The sequence below is a fragment of the Panicum virgatum genome, chromosome 4N (assembly GCF_016808335.1).
Source record: "Panicum virgatum strain AP13 chromosome 4N, P.virgatum_v5, whole genome shotgun sequence".
Classification (NCBI taxonomy): domain Eukaryota; kingdom Viridiplantae; phylum Streptophyta; class Magnoliopsida; order Poales; family Poaceae; genus Panicum; species Panicum virgatum.
In genome coordinates, this window is record NC_053148.1 from 49,661,376 (window position 1) to 49,678,594 (window position 17,219).

Here is a 17,219-nt window from a genome sequence, read left to right on the forward strand (position 1 = left end):
GGCCCCTGCCCGCCCCCTGTCTACGCCCCTGGCTGGGGACGCCGTGGTCGACGCCGAGGACCTCCTTGACAACCTCCACCGTCGCGCCTGGCCAGCCCCGCGATCTCCTGCTACGTCGGCCCCGACAGGAAGATGTGGCGGTTGGCCGAGAGGCTCGACTGCGTGCATGACGACTCGGACGAGTGCCTAAGACTCGTGAGACTACAGCTCACCCCGAAGACGACGAAGCCATGGTTTTTCGGGACTTCTTTGCTGCAGGTCTTCAGTTTCCCCTTGACCCTGTCATTGTGGATATCTTCGGTCTGTATAAGGTTTTTCTGCATCAGATGACGCCGAAGTTGTTTGTTCAGCCCAACTTGTATTTCTGGCTAGCAAAGAGCCGCGGATTGAGCCCCAGTGCTGACAGCTTCACTCGTGCACCGATGCACTATCAACCGAAGAAAATTGTTGTGCAGTCGGGTGGTCAGAAGGCCGAAGTTGAGCCACAGTATGGGTACTACACCTTCGCTTTCCACAAGACCCTGCCTTAAGGATAGGAAACGGATAGCAGATATCCAAATTATTCAATATCCGTATCCGCTTAAACATCAATATGGACAGTGCCGCACGAACGCATTGACCCGGGCACGGCATCGGCATCGGCATCGGCATCGGCATCGGCATGCACAGTGCCGCGGCAAGTCTAGCCAAGGCTAGAGCTGCACGCCTAGAATGATTCGGTGATGCGGTATGCGCGGCGCGGCACGTCCGTCCATGACCGGCTCGGCGCCAGGGAGCGTAGTAGGAGTAGGCGATAGGCCGCCTGTGTGCTGTGCGAGCGCTGGCTGGTACAGAGAAGTACGCACTACTCTACCAAGGACACACCCGATGAGGCAAAGCCTGCCCCCCTCCCAAAGAGTTGTAACAGATCAGCGGGAATAGCAAAGGACGACACGACGATGCATTGCAGACGCGCGCAGCGCAGGCGCGGAGATGGGCATGCAATCGCAGAAATCGTGCAGAGTAGCAGAGAGTGTGTGAGAGAGATCGATGCTGCAGCTGCACCCAGAGTTGCCCTTGCACCCACAGTGTTATGTTCTGCACCCAGAGCTTTCCCGGTGCCCCAGCACACTCGAGAGATGGTGACCTTCCTCCCTTTCCTCTTGGGTTGGTCCCACCTTTCTCGCCGTTCTTCATGGCGGCGCTGGAGGAGTACGGCCTCCATATGGTGCACCTCACCCCCAACGCCATCCTCACCCTCGCGCTTTTCGCGCATGCGTGTGAGGCGTTCGTGGGGTGAGCCTGTCGGTGGTGCTCTTCCGCCACTTCTTCAGCCTGGCGCAGTCTCCATCTCTCCCTTAGCGTTGGCGTCGCCTCGCAGAACCATACTGTCGGCGGTGTCTTCTTCAGGCGGCGTGGCTCCGACTTCTTTCCCTTTGCCCGAAAGGGCAAGTGGGAGAACTGGGAGCGGCAATGGCTGTACATGGAGGTGGATGACCCCTCCCCGCGCCTTCGTCTTGCTCAAGGCTCGACAGTGAGCAACTCCCGGTGGTCCGAGATGCCGGGGCTAGGAGTGGCGTGGACGCCGTTGCTGGACCGGATCAACTCTCTTCGGGCGGTGGGCCTCACCGCGACCATGGTGGCCGCGGACTTCTTCCGCGCTGCATCGCTCCACTCCAGGCCCGTCCTCACCCGGTGTGGTATTACACCGGCGACGACGACGCCGGCCGTCTGGTGCGCGGCGCGGAGTCCAATCCCGGTGCCGACACGGTGGCGGCGTGGCTGGAGGAAGTCCTGGAGAAGCGGGACCCGGCGGTGGCCTTCCTCCCGGAGGGGGTGACGCCCTTGTACGAGGATCCAGTGGCGGCCGTCATCATAGGCAGCCTCCCGATGACCGACGTGCGGGGGCTGGCCCAGCTGCCGCCACCCCGTCCCCCTGGCGATGGTGGCGGTTGCGCCCAGGCACCAGGGGGAGGCGGCGCCGTCGGTGCGAGTGGGAGCGCGCCGGAGTCTAGCAGGGGAGGGGTCAAACACACGCGCGTGATCTCCCCCATCACGGTGGACTCATCGTCGGGCGGTACTTCCTCAGCTGCGGCCTCACCCTCCGCCGGGGGAAGAGCACCTGCGCTGAAGCGGGCAGCGCTCCTTTCTCCGACCTGGCGTCAGGTGCGTCAGACGGGTACTAGGTGCGTCTCGGTTTTGCAGTCTTCTTCTGGGTTTGCTTTCTTCTAGGGCAACATTTTGATGTGTCCACCTTGTTTTGGACAGGAGCGCCGCCGGCGGCCCCGCCACAGGTGCTGTAGCCGCTGCACCGCGGGCGGGCTCTCGAGCGGGGATGCCGCCCACACCCGTCGTGACGCCCGCGGTGCCAGAGACCAAGTAGGGAGTCTAGGTTGGCCCGGAAGAGTCTGTGAGCTCCGTAACCAGCATGCCGACCCGGCTAAGAGCATCCTTTTTTCGTGACGCTGGGCGTTCCACACCCCGGGACGCAAAAGTTTTTGAATTTGCAAGGAATTCAAAACATGCTTATGAAGCAAGATAGTACATAGGTAGGAGGGAGCCCCGGGCCAAGCTTCTCGAGGTGGTCTCGGGTAGCTTGGTCCTTATGCCGGAGCGTAGAGACTCTCCCCTATTAGATTTGTCTCATAGTTTACAAACAAATTCTGTAATTAATTTTATAATTAGTCTATGTTTAATACTTCAAATATACAAAGATTTCATTTTTACAACTTTACACGGCAACTGAACGAGGCTGTCATCGCCGAGCTCCTCTACGCGTCCATGGTGTCGGGGCACTACGACCTCTACACGTACGACTCCAGGACGGACGAGTGGGCCACCAAGATGGCCTTGCTGCGCCAGGAGCAGGAGCAGGAGCTTGGCCACCACTCCTCCCCGCCCATACACACACCAAGGTGATCACAGTCCGAGGAAAAGGCCGGTACCATGGGCTGGGTCGATCTCTGGCGGGGCATCCTCTTCTGCGACGTCCTCCGCCAGGACCACACCGTGCCGCTGTGCTACGTCTCATTGTCGGCGCCGCTAAACCCCGACAGGAAGCGTCAATGCAGCCCCAGGACCTCCTGGGACATTGCTGTTGTCAATGGTTGCATCAAGTACATTGAGTTCAAGACACATATCAGGCCAGGCTCTGTAGCCAACGGCGACTTCATCGCCGATGATTGGACAGCTGCCACATGGAGCAGGAAGGCTACTAGTGTCAAGTCTCTAGTGAAGGGTTCCTGGCAACCTGGCTGCAAAGTCTGCGCTTCCCAGATCTCTGCGACTCTGCCAGAAAGAAACCGGTGCAATTTGAGTTGCTGCCGAAGCTGGTCAACGATCAAGGCACTCCTCAGCTGACCTTGGAGAGACTCCACACTGCGCATCCCACGCTCAGCTTGCATCAGGATAACTAGGTAAACCGCGCGCTACGCCGCACCCACTTGAATGTGGAGCAAAATAGTTGATGCGTTGATGGTTACGTATGTGTATAGAGCAAAAAGAGAGGTGTGCTCAAGGGCGTGACAATAGGCTGATTGTTGCGTTTGGGCCGAAAGAAGTGAACGCCAAATCCATGCCTCGCGTCGGGCTTCCTCTCTCCAAGGTGATTGGGCTGATTGTCTCCACGTATGGGCAATGGGCTGATTGTTTCCGAGACACATGTCACGCCCACAATCTCCGAGCGCTCTCAGACCACCCATTCCAGGGTGTATAGGAGTAAGAATATTGTCTCCGCGTATGGGTAATGGACTTATTGTTTCTGGGACATGTGTCACGCCCACAATCTCCAAGCGCTCCTAGGCCACCCATCCCAGGGTGTATATGAGTAAGAATAAATATTTTTCTGGGACACGTGTCACGCCCATAATCTCCAGGCGCTCCCAGGCCACCCATCCCAGGATGTATAGGAGTAAGAATAAATATGTGGTCTACTTCATGACTAAGATCCACTACAGAAAGAACACCAAAGCATGGGTGCTTGCTATGGACGCGAAAAAGAAGATACTGCAAGGAGTTGCCGAGTTTGATGCGAAGATAACTCTCGGCATGCATGCCTTTCACATATACGTGCAGCAGCATATCTCAACATCTGTGTTGTTGAAATATTAGACAATTGCATGATTAAATTTTGAAATAAATAAATCATGAACAGGATTAGATCTAGTATGAACAGCTCTATCGCACTAGTAACAAAACACAACAAGATCATGAACTTATTAGAAAATATGATTAAGATCTGAATGAAATAACAGTGTATGTACTGAGCCTTGGCTTTTGGAAAGACGAACGGAGTTGACCGGACGAAGACAGTCCTGTTGACGGAGTGCAGCAGCTGATGTCGCAGACGACGATTTGCCGCAGCGCCTGACTTGGACGAAGGACGAGCTGTGAAGATCTTTGAGCAGTTGCGCCGGGCGCTTCCCAAAAACCTTATTCGCCCTCAACCGGTGCAGGATTGCGAGGACGGAGGCTCTGGAGACCTGCTCTCCCGTTCGTCGGTGCACGCCAGCGCTCGGGATGGTCAGATTACGAAGGCGGCGCAGCTGCGAGAAGGAGGCAAAACCCTAACTCGAGTTGATCTATTTTCTGGTGAAGGCAGTATATATATATATATATGGAAGTCAAACCGACCTTGTGTCAAAACCGATTAGGATTTCCATATCTCGCAAATTTGAAGCCCAAGCCGGTTAGTCACCAAAAATAAAAAACTGCAAAAGGAAGCTACGCCCCGCAAGGCGAGGAAGAGACAACTTCAATATTTATATTGGCCATCCTCCACTTCAGCTAGCAAGATTGGACTAAAGGTTCACACCACTCCTTCACTTCCTTATGCCTACATGGGCCTTTGAGATTTTATTTGGAATAGCTGAAATACTCATCGGGCCAAACTCAAATTCCAACATGCGCATGGTTCCAGGTGATTATCCTTTACCAGCGAATCTCTGATTGTGTGATTACTTGAAAATAATTGTCCATGTAAATGTTGCCTGTCACCCTATGTTTCTAGTTACTGTCTTATTTAATCGTGCAGATGTTTGCCATCGTGCCTTTGTTTCTTTTTGTTGATAATGTTGGTTCCAACTGAATGATGGGGCTTGTCAACTGTTTAAGTTCAATAGATAATATTTCTGTAATGCTACTTGAATTGGATGCAATTCACTGACACAAGTTTTGAGATTTAGTTCTAATTCAGGTTGATCCTAAAACTTTCCAATGATATATCTCTCTACCAAAAAAGCCCTCTATAAAGCAGTTCTCGAGATAAGGGGCATGCAGGGTTCCCGGACTAATTGGAGATTCCGGTTGGAAGATGTGATTGTACTAGTAATTTAAGATTTAATAATTCAACTAAGTTGATTAGCATATTGTATAGGCAGGACTAAACCATGTACAGTGCTGGTATAATACAAAATTTGAAACTGAGTTTGGAGATCAAAAGTTGCCTGTAACAATTAAAATACTCACGAAGGGAACCATGGTTATGGATGGTGGAAATGAAGTTAACAATGATGTGCATGCTTTGACAGAAATAGATCATCCCTCTGTGTTATCGCCTTCTAGAACTGGAGTCGGTCGATAGTCTCTCTTCATATATAGCATTAGCGGTACGGTGATTTTGGTTGGTAGGGCATGGGATCCGCATATGCTATTTAATTGTTCCTGAATCTAATTCTTCCTTCTTACTAAATGTCAGCTGTTTTGTTATGTGCAGCTACACATGGTCACTTGAAACGACCAGGTATGCTGATGTGGCAATCCTCTCTCAAGAGGCAGGCTGGAACCATGGATATCCTAGCCTGGGATAGTGAACAGGAGCATCAGGAATCTGAGGCGGAAGGAACTCTAGTGCGGGAGGAACTAGTTTGAGAGCTCTAGATCAGGACAATCAGGACAATATAGTTCGAGAGCTCTAGATCATTGCATATGCATCTATCTCCCCTCCCTACGGCACACAGACATACACTAACACATGTACACACAAGTCCAGACATTCCTTCTTTTAATCTTGTACTCCAAATAAAATGTGTTCACGCTTCTTTGTCCCTTCAGAATTGCGTCGATGAGGTTCTTCGCAGCGAGCTCTTGGTAGGGAGGACCAGCGCAGCCACTTCCAGTTTAAGCTGCAAAAGAAGGTGAAAGGAGTGTTCATAACACACTGATGCTCAGAAGTAAACAAGGCATCGGACATGCACGATTCAGTATGTTTCAGTACCTCTTTGCACTGCTTCTTGAGCTTCAAGTTCTCATCCACCAGCCGGCGAACCTCTTTCTCCAGATTTTCAACGTATGCCTGCACATGAACAACAAATCACATGGTAAATATGCAGCTAATAATCAGCTTGTGGAAATGAGAATGTGCAGATCTTTCATTTTTCAGGTGGACCTGTTGTGCGCTGTTTTTCCTATGATGAAAAAGTGTGTTCTTCAGTTAAAAGGGTGTACCCCGGTTATGTCAAACTAGTCTATGAACCCGTGCTCCCGTACGGGCTAATTAGAATTAATATAAGAATGAGGTCAATAATTATAATTATCTATCTCTCGCCTTTTTCATCTATTAAATATTTTAATACATACTCTAAAATATATATTTATCATTCTCTAGTTACAATAGATTTCATTTTGCATCACATCTCCATATACATTCAATACATGTTTAGTTGAACTATTTATTTGTGAATTGATATTCTTATCTCTTCCATCATACATGAATATATGGTGACATATTATATAAATAATAATAATATATTAATAATGATAGAAATAGTAATTTAGAATTTTATATTTATGTAGTTTAATATATTTTTATAATTATATAATTTAGATTCAGATTTATGAGTAATTTAATTTGTAATAATAATGATATAATTGGATAATTTATATGCAAATTTAGGGAGGTATTTGTATTATTTTTATAATGGCATATGTGGATAATTTACACAAATAGTAGGGGGTTACTTTAGATTGTTTTTATAATGGCAGAGGTGGGTAATTTAGATACATATTTAGGGAGTTACTTTAGTCTATTTTCATAATGGCATATGTGGGTAATTTATTGGGAAAGATAACAGATCCGATGATTATTATAATTAGAGTTGTTGGATTAATGGCGGGATGTTTCTGATTTTTGTGAGAATTTATAAAATTTCTCTATTTTTTCAGAGTGTCCACCTAGGATCCTAGGTGGCTTCATGTGGAAGCTCCAGAGGATCTAAGATGATATAGGTGGTTTGAGATGCTGTTTTTCATGCATTGACCTTCGTTTTGACCAAATTATATGCATTTTTAATAACTATTTAATTTAGACGACATAAGCATTACCGTGAGAGACTGGATTCAATATACAAAGTCTTGTACTTCTCGTAAGCCTACGAGGAAGACATAAACTATTCTATGAGTGGCTATTTTTTTTTGAAGCGAATTGTAGTAGTGGTTAGTTTGATGTAATCTCGAATCTTTTATCTATATTCAAGATTCATTGTAAAATAACTATCACTAGTAAGACACATAATTTCTTCTTGCAACTTGGACAATTTTATTATTTTTGTTTGGGTCCCTAATACAACCAATCAGACACTTGTACCTATCACACATCCAGAAAAGAAATGCAAAAGGTCAAAAACTAGTAATCACAAACTTCCAATTTGAATGGACAGGGGATGCTGATTAGCATCAGGAATCTTCTAGAGTATTCTGCAGAAACTGTAGCCATTTTGTGAATTCTTGGTGGCTGGTGCTTACATTTTTCAACTCTTCTTTTTTTCTTTTCTTTTTGGAACATTTCGTGCTTAGACGACTTGGAGCCGGTACAACTAAAGTCAGTGTTAGCTTCTTTTTGGGGGAATTTTGTACTGAGATGATAGAGTGCTATCCGTCCAACTTATCTAGAAATGAAGTAAAATCGATGGATTTGTCGGCACTCAAAGAAGAGATATACTACATGTTTAGTTCATACCGATAGCGACTAATATAAGGAACCATTGGCAGGAACTTAATGCTTGATCCAAGAGTCACCATGCATATCCGATTTCTTAATAATGTACACACTTTTAACTCGCTCACTAGTGACGGCCACTCCAAAGTTTCACTGTCGCATGCTACTTGTATATGTATTCAGATCGTATAAACTTGTATATCTTCTGATTAGGACGGAGCAAGCTGTTGTAATGCGGTGTCTCATTACTTAATTTATTTCCTGCTGATAGGGACTAACTACTTTTAAGCTTGAAAAGGAGTTTCACCAAAAAACAGAGGGTTGCATCAATCGCAATGACAGATTTTCAAGATGATTTACATGGCTTAACTTGGTTTAGTAATCAATATGAATTGAGTTTCATCGGTATGCGCTTTATTCAGAAAACTTGGCAGATTTGAACTTTCAGATAGTATAGACGTTGTATGGAATGCATGGTTGTGTACTGACCCTCTTCCTGGCCCTGGACCGGAGCGCGGACTCCCGGTTCCTCATCATCCTGATGGACCTCCGGTCGTCGCCGCTGCCGCCGCTGATCTGCTGCACTTCCATGTCGACCTCGTCGCCGGCGAACCCGGCGAGCGAGACGGGCGTGGAGGGCAGCGCGTGGCCGGCGATGACGAAGGCGCCGTCGTCGTCGTCCTGCAGCGTGGAGATGGAGAAGAGGGAGCTGCAGCCGCTCATGAAGCTCAGCTGCGGGCTGTCCGGCTCCCTCCACGCCGCGGCCATCTGGTAGTGGTGGTAGTTGGCCGCCATGATCGGTCGACGGGATCGAATGAATGAACTGGTGGAACTGGATAAGGAGAATGGAAAGACAACACCAACAAGCTAAGCACTATATTCGCTAATGCTCTCAACTTTTGGCTGCTGCTCTTGCTTGGAGCTCTACTACTGAGAGCTAGCTAGCTAACAACTTTGCAATTCATGGCCCTGTAGCTGTAGCCTGTAGGACTTATATATAGACGACACGCAGTCGCAGATGCAGGCTAGCTAGCTGCAGCAAGTGGTGTGGTGATACATAGATGCTGATGATGCAGAGGCTGTGTCGTATGCCACCATGCTTAGCTGATGCTGCTCCCCTCCCCATAGGCTAACTAATCCACTAATTTATTCCACCTAGCTAATCATCTTTTGGAGGCAGTTGACTAAACCCCACAACTTCGATCGGCAGAAGATAATTAAGGGAGATAGATATTTAATTACCCGGCCAGGAGCTGCTTGAAGCTTTTGTACCCAGGAGCTGTTAGCTGCCGCAGATGAACTCAATGGCTTGGCAGATTGGCCGGCCATTTTCAAAGAGAAACCAACAACAGCCTTTGCAGACCCTGAAAGGCTGAAACACATATAGAGGGCACCCAATTACTGTGGATTCTACAATCTTACTCTTATGTTCATCATCAAGGCCATTAGCTTGGATATATATATATATATATATATATATATATATATATATATATATATATATATATATATATATATATATATATATTATTGTGCATGCTGCCAAGCTCACCATGACACCATATATGTGTACATCTTCCATCTTCTCCTGTTGTTTACTTCACGAATCTATGCCTTCTCCTATCCTTGCATATTGGAGAAACCAAAATCTATGCCTTCTCCTATTGCTGTTGTTTACACCACTTACTTCACGATGTTACTAGTGAACCGTAATCTAGGTGGAGCGTCCTTTTCCAGTAGCCTTTATCTGGTGGATCGTTTTTTCGTTTCCTTTCTTTCCCAAGAGAGGATCCATCGCCTTTGGCACTTTGTCTTGTAGCTGGTACTAGGAGCCAGTACTTTGCTGTACTACTCATTCAGAGCTTTTTTTTTTTTTTGAACCGAACTACTCATTCAGAGTTACAACTCAACTCACCCATCATTTTCTGTTCGCTGAGATATGATAGTGGATATATAGATGAGTAGTCAATACTATCTGCATTGGAACTTTAAGCTTTAGTTGCTGTCTGATAACCGTCCAAATGCCGACTGCAAGCAAACCATGAACTATTCTGAAACTCCTTCACTGTGAACTTTGCTCTTTATTCCCATCACAGCATCAGCAACAAATTGACCCAACCAAACCGATCACATTGGCCATCTTAATCTATGCAATCCATGGAGAGATATTTCGCAGAAAGTAAATTTTTTATCGCACCCAGCGTCGCTCGATTCGGTGTTCAGAGCATGGCGTAACTGCAAATAATTGAAATAGATAGATAGATATATACAGGAGATGATGAGTCAAAAGCGTAGCTGGCACTTGAGGATTTGCACTGAACTGGGTACGGTGTAGTGGTTGCCTTGATAGAACCTGCGTATTCTTATATCTCATTTCTTTTGCCCTGTGTGATGTCTGAAACTTTGGCCTGTTCCTTGTGCCCTGCTTGTACTAGATATTTTCACATATCCCAGAACCTAAATTCACCTTTGTCCTGACCCGTCAATCTCCCATCTATATGTTTTAGAAACCAAAACTAATGCTTGTTCTGATCCCTAATCATCTGCCAATCCAAGTCAGGCCAAACCGAGGAAACATTCTAGATGAGAATTTATTAACGTCGTTTTCAGGAAAGTTAGGTGCAAATGTCGTCACCTGATAAAGAAACAACTTGGGCTTTTGACCCTCCCATGCATTTCTTTTGATTTATAGGCTAAAAAAAGGGCCGGATGCATTCTGAATTTCTATTGAATAGTGGGCAAGATATGTTTGTATTTGCCGACCTTTGGATGCCTACTTCTAAAGAAGAAGCATTAGCCACACATCATCACATCATCAACTGTACAGCTGCACAACATATTCATGAGAAAAATATTGCAGCAGTAGAAAGTGGTCCAGCACTGCTTGTGTTATTATTCAGAAAACATCAAGAGGGAGGAGGATCGAATGAGCTGAACCTGCAGTTGTCACCTGGGCTGGGACAGACCTTTCAGTAAAGCAACTTGATAATCTTCAGAGTTCAGACTTCAACAAGATTCATACCAACAACTCCAAAGTTTTTTTCTCTCCAAGAACTCAGTATGCGCATGTTTCATTAAGAGAGCAATTTACTAAACTGAATCACCAAACCTTCAATATAATTACGCATGGACTGACTAGTCCTTGCTCAAAATAAGTTGAGTAGCGAAGCTGGTAGCGTTTGCTACCCCAGATGTACCTTTGTTATAATTGCCGTGATTGGTCATTTCTTTCTCTTTCTGATTGGACAGTGTCCATCTTGTCATGCGCTGACATAGGATCAAGAGAGCCAATGCCAGTTAGTAGTTTTCTAACCATGATAGTAACCGACTAGTTTAATATGTTGTCACTTGCTCAATCAAGAAGCCAACTCCCTCTAACCCACTGTGCAAGTTGCCTCTTTCGGCAAGCACGGTGAAAGGTCGGTTCCCTGCACTTGGACAGGGTGGTTGGGCTGAACTTGCTCGACGTCATTCCTCACAGCCTTGCACAGTGTCTGGAGCTCAGAGCTTGTTTTGACTTGCAAGTTGCAATTGCCTAGAAACCTCTATCAAAGCTGTGCTGCCTTAACTGTCACTTGAATTGGAGTTAATCCTGGTGCAAGTCAATGCAAAAATGGAAATAATGGCCTCCTCTCCTTTTACCCAGACCAACAGCATCAATTGCAGAGCAGGTGACAGAAAGAAAAGCATGGCAATGTGCTGTGGTTGCAGTTTGTGTGCTGGATCCTGGGTGAGGAAATGGAAACTGCAACTTGTGGTGCTGATGTTCTAGAAAGAAGAAGATGGTGGTGATTTTGCTCTAATGCAATCCTTGGTTCAATCAATTCATCAGCCTGGAACTGTAATTTTCAGCTGGTTGGTCTTTCTCATGCTAATCAGAAATGACCAATCAATCCTTGACCCAATCAATTCCAACCCAATCATTCTCATATGCACACTGGCTGCCTGGCTGGGGGCTGCAATTTTCAAATCGCACCCTCCAGGCAAGTTTCTGACAAGGAGGATACCTTTATTAGCAAATAATTCCACATCCAGGGTCCATTTCGCAAAAACGCGCCACCTCCTTCCGATCCGGTCGTCGCTGCCTCGCTGGCCGTTCGCTCGTCGCCTCCTCCTCCCTCCTCCCCTTCCCACGCCTCCTCTGACCTCGCCTCCGGCGCCTCGCCCGCTCCCCGATCCGAGCCCTAGCCCTAGCTTCCTCTCGCCGGCGATGCACCCCTCCGGCGCGGGGGATTACGCCCCCTACTACCCCCCTTACCCCTCCTCCGCAGCGCCGCCCCCGGCCACCTACCCGTTGGTGCCGGCCCCGGCTTCCGCTCCCCCGTACTCGCCGTATCCCACCGACTTCGCCCCCGCGCCGTCGTACCCCGCCTACCCGCCGGCCCAGCCCGTCGACCTCCCCCACTACGCGCCTCCGGCCGCCGCGCCGCCGCCCCCGCAGCCGTACTACCCCTACGAGCCGCCGCCACCGCTCCCTCCGTCCCCGCACAACCCGGTGCCGTCGCCGTACCCGTCGCTGGATCGGGCGGGGAGCTACGGCTACGGATCGGGCTCCGGCTCCGGGTACGGCCAGGAGCTGTACCCGCCCCAGCCGGCTGGCGGGGGCGGGTGGTCCGATGATGGGGTCTACGCGTACGACGGCGGCGACGCGCCGGAGCCATACGGGGCCAGGGGGACCGCGCCGAGGTCGGGGTCGGGATCGGGATCCGCGCTGTTTGATGACTACGGGAGGTCGATTGGTGCCGCGACGGATAGGGGTGGGCGTGGGGGTAGTGCGGTGAGCCCCAAGGTGGTGAGGGCCGTGCCCAAGGCGGAGACGACGGAGGACGTCAGGGGTGGGGTGCAGAAGTTCAGGGTTAAGCTGCTGCCGGAGGGGGCTGGGAGCCCGATGGATGTACTCTGCCAGGTAGTCTGCTTGTACCCATGCTGTGGAATGAGATGAATTCGGTGAACATTGTCATGGATTAGCTTCCAAGTTTTCGAACAACTCTGAATGCAGAACCTTAGCTCGTTCTGGATGCTGCTAACAATACAATTGATCCTTTTAGTGTGCGAATAGATTGCATTGATAGTAGTGCGTGAATAAGCATAAGATGATCAGAGCTGGCTTCAATTTACATGGAAATTTACAGTGCAGAGAAGGGGTGACTAGTAGATGAACTTGGTCGAGTAACCAGTAGTGGTGCTTTTAGGGGGAAATTGAATATTCACCAAATTGGCACCACGGACATGTTTCTGGACCTGATATTCACAACATTTTGCTGAGGCTAAATATGAAATGAACCTGTTTGGTTTGCTTATAATGAACCTGTCATCCGGTTTGGTTTACTTATAATCATCTGCAAGGTATGCTGGGAAAGTTCCAGGCATCGTCTTCTTGAGTTTATATATAGCTACTGCAGTATAAAAAGCAACTGCTGTTTTTTTCCTGGAATTTCAACAACAATTACATTGTGGCAGGATACTAATGTTGATGTTTTAATCTGCAGTATATAATTTTATATTGCAAATAGACTGGTAGATGCCTCCTGCATAATCGAGAAAAAAGAAATATCAGTCGGTTTCTTTTTCTAGTGTAGTTAGTATTGCCGAGTCGGACGAAAATTATAAATTATACTGAGCTCTATTATTGACATCTATGGAAGCTGACCTAAAATGCACCTGTTAACAGTTGGTTGTGAATTTGCATGGAACTGAAAATGAACATGCCAGAACAAGAACATTCTTGCCAAAATAGTCACATTTAAATTTAATAAATAATAATGGTTTAAAAAACATAAAGACTTCTGCATTGAGCTGTTGTAGGAATGGATGTTTATACTTGGCATGTTGTAACTTGGTATGATCCTAATCAATACTTCTCTGCTTATGCCTTGTGCAGGTTGGTTTGGATGGAATCCGGATGCTTGATCCCAACACTAGTAGGACTTTAAGAATATATCCCCTTGAAACTGTAACTAGATGGGATGTAAGTAAATTGTGTTCTTTTGGCTCCTTTGTAAAAAAGTAGTTGTCGTTATTTTAGTATTTATTTTGTTGATATTATGATTTCTCTATCAGGTATTAGATTCTTCTATCTTTGCTTTTTGGTCCAAGAGTTCAGTGGATGTTGAAGCAAAAAGGATAAGGCTGAAGTCAAACAGCTACACATCCAACACCATTCTAGACACTGTAACAGCTGCCACTGTGCAGGTTTGGCATTTACCTTATCGACATAATTTTGTTCATCTGACAGCTCTTTATAATTTGTTTTGTTGCACTATACATGGCTTGCCCAAAATGATTGATGGTCGTTACTTTCATTTGACTGCAGTTCAAGGAGATGGGTGGGAGCAGTATTTCAAGAAGTAGAGCAATTGCTGATGCAGCCAAGCCCGCTGAGCTGCAAAATGAAAGGAGGAGAATTTTCCCTGATTTGAGGAATTTAATGAAGCCTATGAATGAGGAGAAAGATCATTGGGTAATTAATCTGTCTCTATCTGTGTTTTGCAATCATTTCAAACTTGTAATTCCTGCATAATCTAAGATCACTGGGTAATTGATCTCTCTTTATCTGTGTTTTGCTATCATTTCAAACTTGCAATTCTTGCATAATCTACAAAGTTTGATTCAAATATAGTTCTGTTGCTAATTTGCTATTAGTTTGATTTATGGCTTATCCTATAGCTCTGCATTTTCTATTGTTGCCCTGTTGGTTTTATGCTATTTCTGTTTGATAATGTCATAGTAGAGCATGTCTTGCATACTATTGTCTGCATTCTACTTATGGTTTCGTACCTGTTATGTCACATGTAAATGTGTTTGCCCATTTCTTTGTATAGTTCCTTTTTCTTAATTATTGTTTTATTCATTGACTCACCTTTGCTAATCCCATTACATGTTCTCTCCAAACTTTCCTTTAGGTCCCAGATGAAGCTGTCACCAAGTGCACAGCATGTGCAGCAGATTTCAGTGCTTTCAACCGCAGGGTAAAGAACAGTTAAATATTGATCCGCTGATGATGTCACCTGAATATCTTTTAATGTGGAAAACCTATGATATTTTCAGCATCACTGTCGAAACTGTGGTGATATTTTCTGTGACAAGTGCACCCAGGGAAGGACTCCTCTAACTACGGATGCTGATGCTCAACCAGTCCGAGTTTGTGACAGATGCATGGTAGTTATTTTTTCAATCCTTTTCCTGTTTTCCGTTGCATTACCTGCTCTTATTTATGTTACGCTAGTTATTTAACTCCTTGGTTTGGTGTTTTCTTCTGCTTAGAGGACTCAGGGCATAAACATTAGAAAACAAGTCTTGCCACTTTAACAACATAACCTGTACCATTTAATAATTTATAAGGTAGGCCCAAGATATTGTATAGTTACTAGATATTTGATTTGAGGCTTTATTGTTCATACCTTTCTTTTCTCAACAAGAAGCTATTGTGTTCTTTGTAGTGCTCTGTTTGGGAAAAATGAGGGAGTTAGTCTACTCAAATAGTGTTTTTTCTTGTCTAAGAAAATGGATGATTCATACCAATTTGTGGGTTTCTTTTCAGCAGTAAAAGCTGTAATTTTGTAAACAGTGTATGTAATGTTTAACAGGCCTGTTTGGAGTGGCCCATGAAGGTACATTTCCCAATGAGCTATACTAATTTCATATCATGCCTTCCTGTTTTCATAGGCTGAAGTAACACAAAGACTTGCCAATGCAAGGGAAGCGGCAAATCGACCAATTGTTCACAGCCATGAGGATCTTGCCAAAAAACTTCAGGTATGTTTGTTAGCTCTGTTTTCTTTCTAGCCTGTTTATCTTGTACAGTTCTACTGAACCAATAGAGCTTTCTAGTTCACTTTCAAGGGATAATATTTTACTTTGTTGCGACTGCCCACCATTTTACTTTTATTAAGTGCAAAACGGGATACAGAAGCGGTGCGGATAGAGGAGCTGTTGGAAGGGGGGTTTTGTCGTTCCTTCTCTATTTTTACAGATAGAAGATGGGATAAAGGAGCTGTTGGAGATGGCCTAATATATATAAATTGAAATGTCAAAATGCTCCACACCAGCTTTACTGAAAATACTTTTAGCCTATTGTACCATTGTAAGTGACAAGTGGAGTTACGACATCATCCACTTGTTTGTCAATGGTGAATCCCAGTTGATACATATCTTACTTTTCAAATTTGAACATGCTGACTGAGGATAATCTGTTGTTTTCAACAGGAAGCCATGGATATAAATAAAAGGTCATCTTCAGGTGAGTGGATCCATCTCTGTAACCCATACCAGATATGCCCTCCACTGTGCCGATTACAATGTATAAATGTTTTTATCCCTTGACAGGGACAAGGTCATCAGATGTTTCTGGCAAGCGAATGCGGGAAGTTGCGTGCCCTATCTGCACGGTCCATCTTCAGGTTTATCGTTGCTACAATTCTTCTAAATCTACTCCTCCGTTCCAAATTATTAGTCTTTTTGGCTATTCTAGGTGCATAGATTTTTATGCACCATTTTTATGCACCTAGATATATATATTATGTCTATGTATCTAGAAAAGCTAAAAAGACTAATAATTTGGGACGGACGGAGTATAGCGTCTAGTGTTTGCCTGAGAATCGACATCTGAACATGGCGGAACAAATTTACCTTGCTCCAGGTCCAAGTTCCAACTTCTGGTTCAGAGACAATTGAATGTGGCGTATGTCAGCATCCTTTCCTCGTCAGTGCCCGTTGAGGCAGCTGACACGCAGGGGTGTCTTCTCGGGTTCACGAACGGAAGTCCGCCCTGTTCGATCGAGCTTGCTGCTTAAGTCAGACGATCCACCATGTCTGCATGGAGTCCTTTGCGGCATTCTGTATATGAATTTATGAAATCCTGTGCAAATTTAGTACAGTTATGTTGTGGAGTAAGCAAGGGTGAATAAGAGTTCCACTTTGCTGCAGTTACTTGAGAAATCTGTGTAGCGTCAACTGGTATGCCATTTGATGAGAGATTTTCTCGCCACACGCCATTGATCGAATGTGATTTGGTACCGGGTTACGTGCGGTTTGCCTTTCACAATACATTCACTTTTCTTAGCGTTCTTGTCAGTAATCTGTCAGCGTGAAGTTGAATTCACCTCAAATCTTAAGTAATTCGGTAATGCTACATATGAGCCGTCCGATGTCTATTCACCGGTCAAATACTTGACACATGTTGCAAGAGGTATGTATCATTATTGCAATTATTGTTTCTTTGTGTTTGGACATTGATCGGACACACATTTGACACATCAATATTGCAATTATTGTTTCTTTATTTTCACAAGTGAACGTTGCACAGAAT

General features: G+C 45.8%; 2 protein-coding genes across 2 annotated transcripts; one reads left to right on the forward strand and one right to left on the reverse strand.

Annotated features, from left to right (window-relative positions):
• Nucleotides 1–5,753: 5,753 nt before the first annotated feature.
• Nucleotides 5,754–9,303, reverse strand: LOC120668849 (protein FD-like). Its single transcript, XM_039948644.1, has 4 exons — nucleotides 9,155–9,303; nucleotides 8,402–8,744; nucleotides 6,194–6,271; nucleotides 5,754–6,101 (listed from the first exon to the last, which is right to left on the reverse strand). Exons 2-4 carry the CDS (start codon nucleotides 8,705–8,707, stop codon nucleotides 6,027–6,029), a joined length of 459 nt encoding a protein of 152 aa, XP_039804578.1. The 5' UTR covers nucleotides 8,708–8,744; nucleotides 9,155–9,303; the 3' UTR covers nucleotides 5,754–6,026.
• A 2,680-nt stretch (nucleotides 9,304–11,983) lies between these two features.
• LOC120668850 (protein FREE1-like) lies at nucleotides 11,984–16,972 on the forward strand. The gene is made up of 10 exons (XM_039948645.1): nucleotides 11,984–12,818; nucleotides 13,794–13,880; nucleotides 13,973–14,104; nucleotides 14,226–14,372; nucleotides 14,815–14,880; nucleotides 14,960–15,070; nucleotides 15,578–15,667; nucleotides 16,118–16,151; nucleotides 16,238–16,311; nucleotides 16,551–16,972. The coding sequence occupies exons 1-10, from the start codon at nucleotides 12,123–12,125 to the stop codon at nucleotides 16,626–16,628; spliced, it is 1,515 nt and encodes a 504-aa protein (XP_039804579.1). The 5' UTR covers nucleotides 11,984–12,122; the 3' UTR covers nucleotides 16,629–16,972.
• The last annotated feature ends 247 nt before the right edge of the window (nucleotides 16,973–17,219 follow it).